Genomic DNA, 16,915 nt, shown 5'->3' with positions numbered 1-16,915 from the left:
GTTCCCATCACTCCAGTCCTTCACAATTTTAATTTAATTCTTCTACTATTCCCATCCCCGTGGTATCCTCATTTTACAGATCGGAAACGAAGACACAAAGAATAAGTGATTTGCCTAAGGTAATGCAGGAAGTTTTCTGGTAGAATCCAAACAGACTGAACTTGAGTCTCTCAAGTTCTAACCACTGGATTATTGTTTCTCACTTGTTATACTGTACTACAAATACATTAAAGGCTGGAAACAATCACTTTCGCATAGAAGCAGTTGTTTTAGTGAATTAAAAGCATCTCACAAGACTACCAGTAGCACCTTAACAGTCAAATTGTTTGCACATTGTGAAATAAACACATATGCAACATGTCCATGTTTTGATATGTATTTTTATTTCCCTGCAGTTTTCATTTATCAAGAACAAGTAACAGGGAAAGTTGTCTGAACTAGTGCATAAACAAACATTCTGAAACACCACTACACGTATCTAATTTACAAGAACCATATAAAAAAAGTCACTAAAACACTACACTACGAAGGTGTCCAACGCTTACAGTCAGACTTTTTCCAACCCGTTACTTGCCTTGTAGCCACAGGAAAACTCTCCAAAATTGAAAAGACAATCTTGCCACAACCCTCCCCCCTTCCCACCCACCTGGGATGGCTCGATAGCTAGACATCCAATAATTATTGCAATGATATATAATGCAATACATACCTGGTAAAATATCCTTTACGTGGTGTGTTACAGTTTTAAAGCCAGTTAAAATATGCAGTCTTCAGATAAAATGTAATCAGTTGAAAATTTTTCGTATCTGCACAATTTAATGTGTGCTAGAGGCATAATTTTTCCTAGTCAGTTTTTTTCTGTGTAATTATCTTTTATAAACTGGTATTATAAATAGAAATATACATTCAAAATATATGGAAAAGTGAGTTACTACATTAAATTTGCATGTATCGATCCATCCCTTTCCCCTGCACAGTAATAGAAAATACTATTTTGCCTTGAACTTCATATTTGACAGTGAAATGCCACTAAAGTATTTACCAAAAAGTCCATCTAGTCAAATTGTGAAACAAAATGAACCGAGTGAAAACTTTACATTTCCTTTAGAAAAAAATTACAAGAATTTCATTTCCTAGCTATGAATCTTTAACTTTTTTTTAGACACAAAGTTGGATTTATTTGTACAAGATACAAAATGTAAACATGGCAAAATAAATAGTTAAAACAAGTGATGCAGGATCTCATTTCATGCTCATGATCCCATTAAAGAATTATTTTTTAAATCCATTCAGTTGCAAATTCAAGTGCAAAAGCATGATGATGAATATCTACTATTCAAGTAACAGAAATAATATTGATGATACAAATAAACTATTTTACAAGGTAGTGATTTTCCCAATTTTACAAAATGTACATTATATATCGACTTAATATACGATATGATAGTTCGTTTAGGTCCGTTTCAATCCCCTGTGATCCACAGAGTGTTGTATTTTGCATTCAGTTGGAATATAAAATGACTACACCATCAGCACAGGTTAAGCCAGTGGTCTGAGGTTATGTCACTTCCATTGCTACTGTTGTCTCTGCTATGCCATTTAAACCCAGTCGTTCTGGTTCGTGGTTCTCTCTGTAATAAAATGGAACATAGAATAATTTAAAGTAGGACATTAATATTTCACAATACTTTTATTGACATAAGTGTTTTTAAACAGATCTCATATTTAGGTTATGGAAAGACCATTACATGAATCAAACAAATAGCCAGGAACAGGGACAATACAGACTTCCACTTAAAAACCAACTATTGGTTTTCGTCCACCAGTACTTATCCTATTTATGTGCTGCAAACATAAGAACGGCCATACTGGGTCAGACCAAAGGTCGATCCAGCCCAGTATCCTGTCTGCCAACAGTGGCCAATGCCAGGTGCCCATGAGGGAGTGAACCAAACAGGTAATGATCAAGTGATCTCTCTCCTGCCATCCATCTCCACCCTTGGACAAACAGAGGCTAGGAACACCATTCCTTTCCCATCCTGGCTAATAGCCATTAATGGACTTAACCTCCATGGATTTATCTAGTTCTCTTTTAAACCTTGTTATATAGTCCTAGCCTTCACAACCTCCTCTGGCAAGGAGTTCCACAGGTTGACTCTGCGCTGTGTGAAGAACTTCCTTTTATTTGTTTTTAACCTGCTGCCCATTAATTTCATTTGGTGGCCCCTAGTTCTTATATTATGGGAACAAGAAAATAACTTTTCCTTATTCACTTTCTCCACAGCACTCATGATTTTATAGACCTCTATCATATCCCCCCTTAGTCTCCTCTTTTCCACGCTGAAAAGTCATAGTCTTTTTAATCTCTCCTCATATGGGACCTGTTCCAACCCCCTAATCATTCTAGTTGCCCTTTAACTGTGCATTAACAAAGTATTAATATTTAATTTTGCTGAAATTAAAAAAACATCGTGTTTTTCTATAAGAAAGTACAAATGTCTTGAAACAGCATATAGCAGATGATGCAAGAAACCCCATAGCTATGTGTTAGCAAACAGCACAATTCTTCGGTACATGCTTGTGGGGTGGACAAAGCCCAACCTCCCTGCTGGAGGCCTTTCAGCACCCTGGCCAGCAGCAGGAGCAGTAGAGAGGTCCTCCAATCAGAATGCGGCAGGCTGCTATATAAGCAGCTGCTAGCTAAGGCCTGCCAGTTTGTTCTTGGAGCTCAACCCAGGCAGACCTCTGGGCTGAATGGGGAACACCAGGACCTTGGACAGCTCCGAGTGGGAGCTGGGCCTCTTAACTGAGCAGAGCTAGATCCTGCAGCTAAAGCAGGGGTGACCAATTAGTTCCAGACAAAGAGCCACAATAGCAGTGGAGACAGTGGGAAAAGCCAAGGCAAAGTTGTTCAGCAAAAAAAAAAAAAAAAAAACCACACCACACACCAGCCGCTGTTCTGGGGGAAAATAGGTGCTGGTATATCCGTCCCAAGGCATGTGGGCAATTTTTGCTTGACAACTTTGCCCTGGCTCTTCATGCTGTCTCCACTGCTATTGTGGCTCACAAAAAAGCACTGTGAAGGGGTGAGAGGTGCAAGCTCTGGGAGGGAAGTTGGGTGCAGGAGGAAGTTGTGTAGAGGATGCTGGCTCAGGGAGGGGCTCCAGGCTGGAGAGTGTTGGGGTCATGTGGAGGGTTGGGGTGCTGAGCAAGCTGCAGGCTTGTGGCTGTGAGGTGCTGGAGTTTGGGCCAGGGTGCATGAGGGGCTCAGGGCAGGGAGGCTGGGAGTATGATGGGCTCAGGACACAGACTTGCAGTGTGTGGATGGTGCAGGAGTGTTGCGGCAGAAAACTGGGGATGCAGGAGTTTGGGGATGTGAGGGGCTCAGGACAGGGGGTTCCAGTGTAATAGGCTCAAGTTCGGGGTTGGAAGATGGGGGTGCAGGAGTGTTATGATGCTGCAGCCAGATGGGGGCTTGGCCCCAACTGGGGGCTTGTTGGCCAGGCTTCATTTTTAAATAAAATATTATGTCAAACACAAAGGCTATGTCTACACTCGTGGCTTCTTGCACAAGAAATATGCAAATGAGGCTGTGTGGAATATCTCTGAGCCTCAATTGCAGACCTAATGAGCTGCTATTTTTTGCAGAAGAGGCTAATGCACCAGAAGGAGCTGTCTACACTGCCCCTTCTTGGTCAAGAAAAACCCTCTTGCGCAATGCCAGTACACCAATTATTTTCAGGAATAACGGCATTCACAAGAGGGTTTTTCTTGCACAAGAAAGGGCCGTGTAGACAGATCCTTCTGGCACAAGAGCCTCTTCTGCAAAAATGGTGGCTCATTAGGTATGCAAATGAGGCACGGTGATATTCCACGCTTAGCCTCATTTGCATATTTCTCACGCAAGGAGCTGTGAGTGTAGATATAGCCAAAATGTTTCAGCATTTTTTATTTATGAGAGGGGCAGGGAACCCGTTTTGAGTCAGGGATCACTGACCCACAGAAAAGTCAGTCTGGGCCACACAAGTGAGATGCAAAAAAACAACCCCTCCAAACCCCTCCCCCCCCCCAAGCCTCACTAATGTGTCCCAACTGTGCTGGTGGTGGCAGTGGACAGGGTGCTGGGGCAGGGTGCTCATGGGGGGGGGGGAGAGTTTGGACAGGAGGAGGGGACAGACACAGCTGGGGCCAGTATATGGGGATCCCAGGTCTCAGGAAGTGTGCTGGCTGCTCTTCCCCTCCCCTTCTCCAGAGATCCCCCCCCCCCGCTCTAACCCAATCTTCCTTCCCTTCCCCACAACCAGGCACGTACACACACATACTCACTCACACTCTCTCTAACCCAATCCCCCTCCCCTTCCCCAACCCAGGCACCCCCCCCCAACCCAATCCTTCTCCCTTTCCCTAGGGTCAGACACACACACCCCTAACCCATTCCTCCTCTCCCCCCGAGTCAGGCCCCCCTCTATACCAATCCCCTTTCCCACCCCCACTCTAATCTAATTCTCGGGTTCTGGAGCCGCCACCGCTGCTATAGCCGCACATTTCCCTCCAGGGACTGGGGCGCGTGCACTGAGTGGCCGGCACATTGTGCACAACCCCACCCGTGCTCCCGATACCGCCCCCCCACTAACTTTGTGCCCAAGTCCCAGAGCCTCCACTGGTACCACTGTCGCACCCAGAGCCGCTGCCTGCACTCAGCAGCCGGCTGCTAGCATGTGCAGGCTGGGACACTAGAGCTAGCTGAAGAGCAAAAGAGCTAGCTGCACTTTTTTTCTTCATTAGCCGCATGTGGCTCACGAGCCATGGGTTGGCCACCCCTAGGCTCAAGGCTAGCCAACGACACAACAACAAATCACCGGGACCAGATGGCATTCACCCAAGGGTTCCGAAAAGAACTCAAATGTGAAATTGCGGAACTATTAACTGTGGTTTGTAACCGATCCTTTTAATCAGCTTCTGTATCCAAGGACTGGAAGACAGCTAACAAAGCCAATGCTTAAAAAAGGCACTAGAGGCAACCCTGGCAATTACAGACTAGTAAGTCTAACGTCAGTACCGGGCAAATTAGTTGAATAGTAAAGAATAAAATTGTCAGACACATAGAAGGACATAATTTCTTTGGCGAAAGTCAACATGGTTTCTGTAAAGGGAAATCATGTCTTACTAATCTATTAGAGTTCTTTGAAGGGGGTTAACAAACATGTGGACAAGGGGGATCCAGTAGATATAGTGTACTTAGATTTCCAGAAAGCCTTTGACGAGGTCCCTCACCAAAGGCTCCTGTGTAAATTAGGTTGTCTTGGGATAAGAGGGAAGATCCTTTCATGGATTGAGAACTGGTTAAAAGACAGGAAACAAAGAGTAGGAATAAATGGTAAGTTTTCAGAATGGAGATGTGTAAGTAGTAGTGTTCCCCAGGGTCAGTCCTAAGACCAATCCTATTCAACTTATTCATAAATGATCTAGAGAAAGGGGTAAGCAGTGAGGTGGTGAAGTTTGCGGACGATGCTAAACTGTTCAAGATAGTCAAGACCAAAGCAGACTGTGAAGAACTTCAAAAAGATCTCACCAAACTGAATGACTGTGCAACAAAATGGCAAATGAAATGTAATGTGGATGAAGTGTAAAGTAATGCACGTTGGAAAAAATAACCCCTACTATACATACAATATGACGGGGGCTAATTTAGCTACAACTGATCAGGAAAGAGATCTTGGCGTTATCGTGGATAGTTCTCTGAAAATGTCCACGCAGTATGCAGTGGCAGTCAAAAAAAGCAAATAGGATGCTAGGAATTATTAAAAAAGGGATAGAAAATAAGACGAAGAATATCTTTACTGCTCCTATATAAAACTATAGTATGCCCACATCTTGAATACTGAGTACAGATGTAGTCTCCTCATCTCAAAAAAGATATTTTGGCATTAGAAAAGGTTCAGAAAAGAGCAACTAAAATTATTAGGAGTTTGGAATGGGTCCCATATGAGGAGAGGCTAAAGAGACTGGGACTTTCCAGTTTAGAAAAGAGGAGACTGAGGGGAGATATGATAGAGGTATATAAAGAACTAGCAGACACCAAATAAAATTAATGAGTACCAGGCTTAAAAGTAATATAAGAAAGTTCTTCTTCACACAGTGCACAGTCAACCTGTGGAACTCCTTGCCAGAGGAGGCTGTGAAGGCTAGGACTATAACAGAGTTTAAAAAAGAGCTAGATAAATTCATGGAGGTTAAATCCATAAAAGGCTACTAGCCAGGGGTTAAGGAATGGTGCCCCTAGCCTCTATTTGTCAGAGGCAGGAGAAGGATGGCAGGAAACAATTTGCTTGATCATTGTCCTTGGTACACTCCCTCTGGGGCACCTGGCACTGGTCACTATCAGCAGACAGGATACTGGGCTGGATGGACCTTTGGTCTGACCCAGTATGGCCATTCTTATGACACCCTGCAGAACCCCGATAAAGGGAATTCAGCAAAAATGGCCATAGAGAATAGCTGGATGAAGCAGAATCCCAGGGAAGTGGCCCAGGGACATACCTCAATTCTGCAAAATTATTGTACAGACACTAACTTTTATGGTTGTTCAGGATCCTACCAAAGGAAATATCATGCAAGGGGAGGGGGGGGGGGGGGGGGAGCTTCCTTTGTAGGACCAAAAGCATAGATTACGAGATTTCTGAGCAAGGGATTATGTCTCTCTTAATGCTCTAAGCCATGTAAGTTTATGGAACTATTCATATAATAATACCGGAATTTAAGAAATTCTGCCCCAATAGATTGTATATGCACCTTGTTATACTGCTGATGGCACTGCTGGGAGTAACCTTTGGCACTCTGTCCATACTGGCAGCAACTGTGGCAAGTTTTAAGGCTGTTGGCGATGGTGCTGAAGTCCTTGTATTGATATGTACATTGACTGGAGAAACAACACTGACATTGTTTAGATGCACTGCATTTGTCAGGCAAGAATTGTTCATGGGAAGCGTTTGAGGGCTGCTTGTGCACAAAGCTGGAATTAAGTGGTTTGTGGTGCTGTGACCAACAGTCCTTACAAGTTGTACAGCTGAAATCCCTGGGCTGGATGATAAAGCCATGTTGGTGGAGTACAGAGTTTTAGAGGTTCCTGTTATAAACAAAACATTACAGTAAAAATTACACAATAAAAAACCACATGCAATTGTTTAGTCACAAAACAGAAATGTAAACAAACTTAAGTATAAGGGCTGTAATTATTAATGGCAATAATTATCCCATAATCCCACTGCCAAAGTTACAGCATGGGAACAAAATTCCTAAAGTTTATTTGCAAGTCACATCCAGGGTTGCCTTCTAAGCTGTGTGGTAGCACAGCCCCAGAGCTGCTTAACCAGCCCCACCCAGTCAGGGGCTCAGGTCTCCCCACCTGAAGCTGCCTGACTGGGCAGAGCTAATTAAGTAGCTGTGGGGCTATGCAGCCACGCATCTCAGAGGAAACACTGGTCACAGCCTTTACAGTATTTTCTGTTTAATTAAAAGGGGGGGAGGGGATTTGCCTCCAAGTCCCAATTAGCTCAGAATCCTCAAATCATGGCCATTTCTCCTGTATTATGTGCTAAGGAATGACATGATTTACCACAACTGGGCTAAGCCACTTTTCTCAACTGGATCAGTTCCAGCATATTGATTTTACTATATATTAACTCTCTTCCTCTCCACCAGTGCACAGGATCTATAAATCCTATCACACCATTAGCGGTTAAACAAAAAATACTGTAAAGCCCCTCTGATTTATTATTTAATCCAAATCCTAATGAACTTTTGTCTCCATCATTAAGGCAAATATCCAAACAGTCTAATTTTGGCATGATTGGTTTCTGATGGATGGAGACTCACAGAAAAACTACAATTTCAAATAGTTTGCGGCTTTGCAGCTAAGTTTGTGGTCTCTGAAAAAAGCTGTTCTAGTCTGTGCCACTATGTACATTTAGAACCCATTCAGAAAAGAATTTAAGTCCATACTTAACTTTCGGTACATATTTGAACATTAATTATGTCAATGGGATAATGATAAGCATGTTTGATCTATGATGATTTGGAACCACCATACTAATCAATGAATAACATTTCATAAGAACTTAAAACTAATTATGCATTTGAAAGTTTAAATACCAACTTCCTTCTCATAAAACTATTCACAAGATCATCAGACACTGAACAGCATTTTTAAAAAATTGTAAATAGTCATAAAATGCACCAATTATAACCAACCCTTACTTTAAGAAAGAATTTTTATTACTTTGAAAAGAAAATGGAAGAATTACTGTATTATTCTTCATGATTTAAAGATACAATATTTTTGCGCTGAAGACTGTTACATCTTCAACATTATCCAAATGTAGTTAGTACTTTTATTAACATATCAACATTAGATAAGACCAGGTCATTGTACAAAACTATGCAATTAAAAGAATAATAATTACAGTAATCACTGTTAGTAATTATTTAATAATTCAAATCAAATACATATTTAGAAATTAGAAGTCCTTCATTTACAGATTCTGAACTCTGCATTAAATAGCTAAAATTAAGAAATCATCACCTGAAGGCTGGACAACACCATTTATATTGTTGTGGGTGGTGTTTTGTTCCTTTGTTACCTCACTGCGACTGGGAGCAGGTGCACTGACCACTGCTGATGCAGCAAAGTGGGCGCTGGCTGAGTCAAGTGTTTTGGACATACAGTCAGAGGTGCTTGTGCCCTATAGAATTAACCAAATAGTTTTTATAATTCTGCCAGAACTAGCTGACAAAACACATGAAGATTGATAAAAGTTCCTACCTACTAGTGAATTAAGGGGAAGCATCTTTTGAACCGATATTTATAACATAAAATATTTAAAGGTCATGAATCTAGTTCTATGCAACCCTCCCAACAATGGTGCAGCTAGATAATTATGCAAAAAGTTGACAGGCTGCACTGGGGAGCTTCTTTGATCTTCAACTGCAAAAGTTCTCCTTAGACTGGAATATCAAAACCATAGTGTGTTTGACAACTCTTTTCTATTACGAGTTTTTGGGAGGCTTTTTGAAATCCTGACTTTTTAAAATTTTACCTATATAAACTTTTGACTCTACTCACGGTCCAAAATCTTATTCTGTCAGGGATTAATTTGCCTGATAGAGATCATGCCTACTGAACTTTGGAAGAGTGTTTCTTCTACTAATCCAGCCACCGAGGAGACATGAATAAATATTTTTTTTTTTTCAGCACTTGCCACCTACCCTTTGATACAGTAACTTATTGGTTGTATAGAGCAGGAGTTCTCAACCTTTTTCTTTCTGAGGCTCCCCCACCATACTATAAAAACTCCTCAGCCCACCTGTGCCATAACCGTTTGGATAGAAAGTCAGGGATAGCATTAGGGAGTAACAAGGAGGGCAACTACCTGGGGTTCACACCACAGAGGACTTCGCAAACTTAAGTTGCTCAGACTTTGCTTTAACCCTAGGAGATAGGCCTTGGGCTTCAGTTCCATGTGGTGGGGCTTTTGTTTTTTGCCCTGCCAAAGCAAGTCTTTTGCAGACTGCCTAAAGCAAGATCCTATAAACCTTGATTTTTGAGGGATAAGGGAACTTGCAAAAAAAGGTTTTTTTCTGACAAATGGCCCCGTCTACATGGGGCTTTTTATCGACAAAACCACTTCTGCAAAAAGAATCAGAAGACATACAAACGAGAGTGCCATTTGCATCTCCTCTGCTGCAAAAAAACGGCAGTATAGCCGTAGCCTGGTAGTCTATGTTTTCATATTCTCTTACAGGAACACGTGTTAAGGACATTTTATTTAAAAATCAAGTTTTGTTTTATTTTGTTTTTTTGCTTTGAAAAGAGAGCAAGACAATAGCCAAGAGCAACAGAATTGTTTTGTAGAAACACTGTAAAAATATTTCAGTAGGGCTGTGTATCAATCACAATTAACATGATTAATTAAAAAAATTAATAGTTCTTAATCACAGTTTAATTTATAAGGTTAAACAATAGAATACCAATTGAAATGTATTTAACATTTTGGACATTTTTCTACATTTTCCAATATATCGATGTCAATTACAATATTGACATCAAATTGCCAAGTGCGCACTTTATCTTATTTTTCTTACATATATTTGCATTGTAAAAACAACAAACAAAAGAAATAAGTGTCCTTTAGTTTCCTCATACAAATACCATAGTGCAATCTATTGATATGAAAGCACAACTTACAAATGTAATTTTTTTTAATGTAATTGCACTCAAAAATAAAACAATGTAAAACTTCAAACCCTACAAGCGCAGTCCTATTTCTGAACCATCCAATTGCTAAAAGAAACAAGTTGGTTTACATTTGTACTAAGAGATAATGCTGCCCACTTATTTACAATGTCACCTGAAAGGGAGAACAGATGTTCTCAAGGCACTTCTGTAGGTAGGGATGTTAAAATGTGTTCATTTAACTGTAAAAAAATTCAGTGGTTATATGCGGGGGAACAAGGAGGTGGAAAGCCTGCTTCTTTCCCCCGCTGCTACTCCAATACAGAGGCAGCAGTGCAGGGAGAGGGTGTACTCTGTTAGAGCTGGTAGGCATGGCTACCTGCCTGCCTCCCTGTGCTGCTGTCTCTGATATAGAAGCAGGAGCAGAGGAGCCGGGCTGCGTATAATTTTGCATGATAATTGATGAGCCCAGGCTCATCGGTTTAACCATGTAGCCTGCTCTGCAAGGTATTTATGTGCCAGATATGCTAAACATTTGTATGCCCCTTCATTGTTTGACCACCATTTCAGAGGACACATTTGTATCCTGATGACACTTGTTAAAGGAATAATGAGTTTATCAAATTAGTGACCACAACTCCTTGGAAGAGGATTGTATGTCTCCTGCTCTCTGTTTTACCCTCATTCTACCGTAACTGTATTAGCAGTATTGACAATGACCCACCACGTTTTTTTTTTTAAGAACACTTTCACTGACGACCTGAGAAAATGTAAAGAAGATACCAATGTGAGCTGTCAAGATAGCTACAGCACTCAACCCAAGATTTAAAAATCTGAAATGCCTTCCAAAATCTGAGAGGGATGAGGTGTTGTGCATAGTTTCAGAAGTTTTAAAAGAGCAGCACTCCAATGTGGATAGAGAACCTGAGCCATGAAAAAAAACAAACCTTGTCCTAGTGACATCTCTGTACAATTCCTTTGATGAAAATAATATGTGCTGGTCTGCACTGCTTTGAATAATTACAGAGCAGAACACATTATCAGCATAGAAACGTGCTCTGGAATGGGGGTCAAAACATGGAGCATATGAATCTTTAGTGCATCTGGCACATAAATATCTTGCAATGCCAGCTACAACAGTGAATGCAAATGACACTGTAAACAAGAAGTAGGTAGCATTACTGTCTCTTGCAAATGTTTGTCTGAATGATTGGCAGAGCGAGTGGACTTGTGGGCTCTATAGTTTTACACTGTTTTATTTTTTAATGCAATTATTTTTTGTACATAATTCTACATTTATAAGTTCAACTTTCATGATAATACAAGTATGACGGTGCAATCTCGGAGTTGAAAAAACTATTTTTGCAGTGCAAATATTTATAATACAAATATAAAGTGAGCACTATATACTTTGCATTCTGTGTTATAATTGAATCAAATATACTACTGTTTATTAAAAACGTAATAAATTATGATTTTTTAAATTGCTTGACAGCCCTAATTTTTAGCCAATAAAAAATCCCCAACGTTTGCAGTCCAGACAGTGCAGCATTGTGCATGAAAAAATTGGCAGTCTAACGAAACAAAGTGAAACCAGTTATTCCGTTTGTTGCCTATGTGTTAAAAGTAAAAAAACACAATATTAAAAGACTAAAACTGTATTTTTTAAAATAAACCATTTGCAATATAAGTAAGAACATTCATACTTTCAAAATACACACTCCTACAGCAGTGTCCCTTCAGAGTTTATGCAAAACCCCCACATTTTCAATTACAAGAAAAAATAAAAGCAAAAAGTTATGGTAGCTAGAGAATTACTGAGTTTTCCAAAGCCACACAGATTAATTTAAAAGGATTTTGATCAAAATAATTTAAATACATTTCACACACATTTTGTTAATGTACATTCAGTACATTAGCAAAAGGTTATATTTAATTTAGGACAGACTTAAACAATGAGCAAGGAGGAGAGGAAACCTCCTCTGGAAGACATCTTGGTATATCAAAAAGATTTTAAAGGAGTATTACCTGTGCTTTTGGATGCATCTGTTGTGAGGAATGCTGAGACTGCTGTTTTTGCTGAAGCTGAGCAAGCTGCTGTCTTTGCATTTGAACTAATTGCTGTTGATGTGTCTGAAACTGCTCTTCTGTGATACCCCCAGTTACTGTGGAAAAGAAAAACAGAGCTGAATGCAACTGAAGAAAACAAATGCTTCTAGAACAAAAAAGCCAAGTACAAAGCAAACTGACATGGAACAATAAATGTGAAAATAGATGCAGGAAAGGAGGGTAGCGAATACTTCCACAGACCTCAGTATATTGATGTCTGTGAAGGTAAAAATCACCACCGTAAATGTATACCACTGGCCATTCCATTTGAGTATAAAGTCACCTATGAGAAGGAACTGATAATTTAGAAACAACACTCTCTTAGTGACACTGAAATCTGCCTTCAATGTGTTCCTTCTCAGTAGCTATGACTATTATTCTAGGTAGGCAACTTTTTGAAGGGGAGGTTAAACTGAGGCTACATCATAGCCAGATCCATTAAATGACATCCTTTATGAAGCTACATGATGTCCCAGCCAATGGACCCATAAAGAAATTTTTCTCCTGACTTCTGGGAAATGAAGAGGATCTCTCATATCATAGCTGGGTCCAAGGAACTGCTCATTCACTTTTCTGTCACTAAAACCACACTCATCTACTACCCTTTATAGTAGCTTTCTTCTACCTTTCTTCCCTTGGAAATTTGGAGACATGTTCAAAAGGAGAGCACCTAGTAGTTCCAGCTTCACCTAATATTTGTGCTATGTGTTTACAACTCCACTCTACCAATAAGTATTAGTCAATGTGAGTGGAACCACATTCAGTGCACTGAAGCAGCAGGTTTGAAGGTGCACAGAAATCTCCAAGACCAAAGAACTGGAACAGGTTGAGAAAAACTGGTGCCACAGGTCTAAAATCTAGCATATGGCTCCAATAATTTCATGAAGGATCGATCATACTTAGTGTTTAAAGTTAATAAGCAGTTTATATCCTATTATTTTTAAACCACTTCTGTTATTTCATCCCCTCATTATTTTTTAGAAAGTGGGCTGAAGGAGGACTAGAGCAGCATTTTCTGCAACTACATAGTACATCAAGCCTTTGTTAAGCGGGAGGAGGGAAAGATTTCAAGAAAGATTAAAGAGTTGGGTGATTAGTAAAAAAAATTAAATACATTGAGGCAAACAGAAAGAATATCACCTTCTCACAGGTGGTTAGGAAGGGAAATGCTGTGTGCCTCAATTTCCTTATCTACAAAATGAGGATAGCTACTATCTTCTTTTTATAAAGTGCTTTGAGAGGAATGGCTGAGAACTGCTAGGAAAAAAAGATGCAACTTCCCACATACTGTTGAATAAAGGCAGGATGCAGAGCAGACCTGTTCTTATTCAGTTTCATCCAGGGAGAGAACAGCTTTACCACCCCACTGATTTACTGGCTGCTATGAAAGCTGCTACCTGCATACTCACTCAGCCACAAAGAAGCAAATAAAGATGACATTCCTTATGATGTTTCGATGGCAGGAAATAATATGCCCTCAAGACAGACAGCACTTGCACTGGCCCAGCCTAAGCATGACAAAATGTCACCAAATCCCAATTTAATGAACTCTAAACCTGAAAGTCAAATTTTAGCAGAAGATTATGTTTAGTTAAGACAAAACTAAAGAGATTCTACTGCACTACAATGCCTATTGACTAGATATATCAGTAGAAAATCTTAGTGTTTCAGATAGTCAGTTTTGTGTAGGTTATCACAATGAAAATATCAGTAGCCCTATATTGTAAAAAATAAACTGAAATTACCATAATGAATACAAAGATTTTACATTATACTAGCTTTATATTAGGGGAGAAAACACCTCCAACAAGTCTATTTGAGGCCCAATCTTACACGTATAAACTAAAGGACTTTAAGTCTCTCCCATGTTGAAATACTGTATATGATCCTATGGTGACAACTATTGTCTACCTTATTTTCCAAAGACTCATGGAAACAGCTGCAACATAATCTGCTCTGAACTGAAAGTTTTGTTAAGTATTTTGTCTGGAACAGTGTTTCAATACCAAGGCATTTTCTTCGAACCATAAGAAGAAGAGTTCAACAATCTGAAGGAAAACATAAAAGATATAGAAAGCTAAAAATATTAGGAAACACTGGCTTAAAGAAAAAAAAAGGTCAACAGAAGATTAGATAGGGATGGGAAAGGGAGAGAAATAGGGCAGAGTGAACTCTTCCCTAACTATTTCCCCTCCCTATGGAAAACATACATACAAATTGAAGACCATTCAAACTAAGTCAGAGGCCAGAATCTAAACTATTATTTCAGCGATAACCACAACAGAATTAACACTGCATAAAGATGCATGCAGAAATGATACCAAACTGTGCTTACTCTTGGTCATTTATTGGTGCATAGCTGTGAAAAATATATCAACCACCAACTGCATGTTACCGATTATCTCTTGTTTCTCATATCTAATTTAGCCAGAATTCTTATTTTTTCAACCAAATTAATTTAAAATACTATTCACAGTTTAATGCTACCTAGATTTCACAAAATTAAGTGCTTTTTGGAGCCGACAGAGTGGATTCCATATCCAAAGCTCCTGTTCGCTGAAATCTTGTAGCATATCAATTATCATTACATATTCTCAATGGTAGTGCAACCCCAAATTATATGTCCAATATACAGGAATTGCATCTTCTGAATGAACACCTTCCCTAGATGGAGTGAAGTGAGATCATACTGAGAAATGAGAATGCAAATGTTTTGTCATAATAATCTATAATTAAGTGGGCTTTCAGCATCCCAGAAAACCAACTTTTTGAGTTGGGTATTAGTGCAATAGTATTTATTTCTTGCGTAAAAGGATGCTGAAGGAAATAGCTGAAACAGGACTAAACAGAAGAGTAATTTATTATGACTAGACTCTCTCACTACACACTCCCAAAACACAGATGGGGGATTTTTAGAGTAGTAGATTTTTTTAACCAACATTTTCTTTGCATTTACTCCTAATGGTGCTAATATGAGTAATCAAGCAAAATAAACCCTTAGCCAACTTATTAATTTTTCTCTGGAACAAAATAAAACACCTGTTGCTAAAATATAATAAGTACTGATGTTCACAATTAAATCTTGTTACATTCGTTGCACAAAATATTACCAATTCCCAAGCAAAATTGTTTTCAGCCTACAAGTACTGTGTGTTTTAAGTGCATACATGTTGAACCTCTCTATTTCCAGCATGACTTTAATTAGCCAAATGTCCACTTATCATAGTTGTGGCCAAGTTTCCCATGGTCCCATAAAATTTGTTTACAGCCACCTGTCGTGGCTCTCAGTGTTCTGTGCTGTTATTTAGCTCTAATTTACCACTAAATGTCTCCTAAGAACCAAGTAAGCAGTGGAAGTGCTGGTAATACTGCTAGACAATAATGATCTCCTATGGTTAGGTAAATTCTTTGGTTTGGCAAAGACCAAGTTCCAAAAGTGCCAGACTAAAAGAGTTCACCTGTAGTTGAAAAAAGTGCCTGATTGATCTATATACACTTTGAGATATTTCACCTTCAATGAAGATTGCTAAATCTGACTCAGTCATTCCAGTATACCACTTTTTTTTTTGGTAAAAGTTTATCTAGTACTTTCCATCCACACATACACTCTTAAATCTCAATAATAAACCAAATTAATTAAGTTATATATCCATAGGCATTGCAGCTATCCTTTCAGTAGTTTACCAGCTTTCCCAACTTAGTTTAAAAAAACTGTAGAGTGTTTTATTTTCTCTTTATTTTCCTAAATTTCATAACTTTACTGAATTAGTATTCAAAAGGTATGCACAACAGATTCAGTCAGGGAACAAAACTGTGCATGAATCAATCACCTCACAACAGTCTTTAAAAATCAGCATAAATGAGGACAATAAGGCCCAGTAAGTAGCTGGAAAGAAAAGCCTATTTTTTGTTCTTAAAATTTGGTAGGATATCTTTGAAAGTGACAGTGTCACACAGCTGATCTGGGGATCAGCTGTGCGGCTGCCCCTTTAAAACTCTGCAAGCAGCTGCACCGCATAGCTGTGCAGCACTGCTGCATATGGATGTCCTGGTCAGCTGGAGACTCCCCAGCTGATCCCAGGCTCCAGCACAGCACTTGCGTGGAACCCAGGATCAGCTAGGAAGTTGCTAGCTTACCCCAAGTTCTGGGGAAATGCCACGCGGAACCCACGGTCAGCTGGGAAATCCCCCCGCTGACCCCGGGCTCCATGCTGCCCTGCCCCTTTGAAATGCATAAGAGCCCCTGCTGGGGACTCTTGTATATTTCAAAGGAGGAATGCGGAAGTGCCTTCTGACAAGTCAAGTAGTCGATGGAAGTTCAATCGACTAGTCAATTAACTATTACTTAACATCCTTAGTGTTGACCCATATATCAACTGGATCAGCCATCCATATTTCTACGCAGCTGCCTTCAGAATTGGAACTTGGTAGCTGCTATCTGAGGGCCCAGCTCTGCAGGCAGGATCACAGAAATAAGGGTGGCAGCCATATCATGCCATTCTTTCTTCTGCACTGCTGCCGATGGCAGCTCTGCCTTCAGAGTTGGGTTCCCAACCAGCAACTGCGCTCTCCAGC

General features: G+C 39.9%; 1 protein-coding gene across 1 annotated transcript in view; it reads right to left on the bottom strand.

The window, feature by feature from the left end:
• Nucleotides 1-362: 362 nt before the first annotated feature.
• Nucleotides 363-16,915, bottom strand: part of EPC2 (enhancer of polycomb 2) — a 125,143-nt gene continuing 108,590 nt past the window's right edge. Inside the window, exons 11-14 of the mRNA XM_006135681.3 lie at nt 12,260-12,396; nt 8,582-8,741; nt 6,793-7,126; nt 363-1,631 (exon numbers count right to left, since the gene is read on the bottom strand). Of these exons, the coding sequence (XP_006135743.1) occupies nt 1,559-1,631; nt 6,793-7,126; nt 8,582-8,741; nt 12,260-12,396 (704 nt within the window). The 3' untranslated portion in view covers nt 363-1,558. The remainder of the gene's footprint in view (nt 1,632-6,792; nt 7,127-8,581; nt 8,742-12,259; nt 12,397-16,915) is intronic.

Source organism: Pelodiscus sinensis, chromosome 7 (assembly GCF_052426305.1).
Source record: "Pelodiscus sinensis isolate ZL-2025 chromosome 7, ASM5242630v1, whole genome shotgun sequence".
Classification (NCBI taxonomy): Eukaryota; Metazoa; Chordata; order Testudines; family Trionychidae; genus Pelodiscus; species Pelodiscus sinensis.
This window is presented reverse-complemented; position numbering and strand designations above follow the sequence as displayed.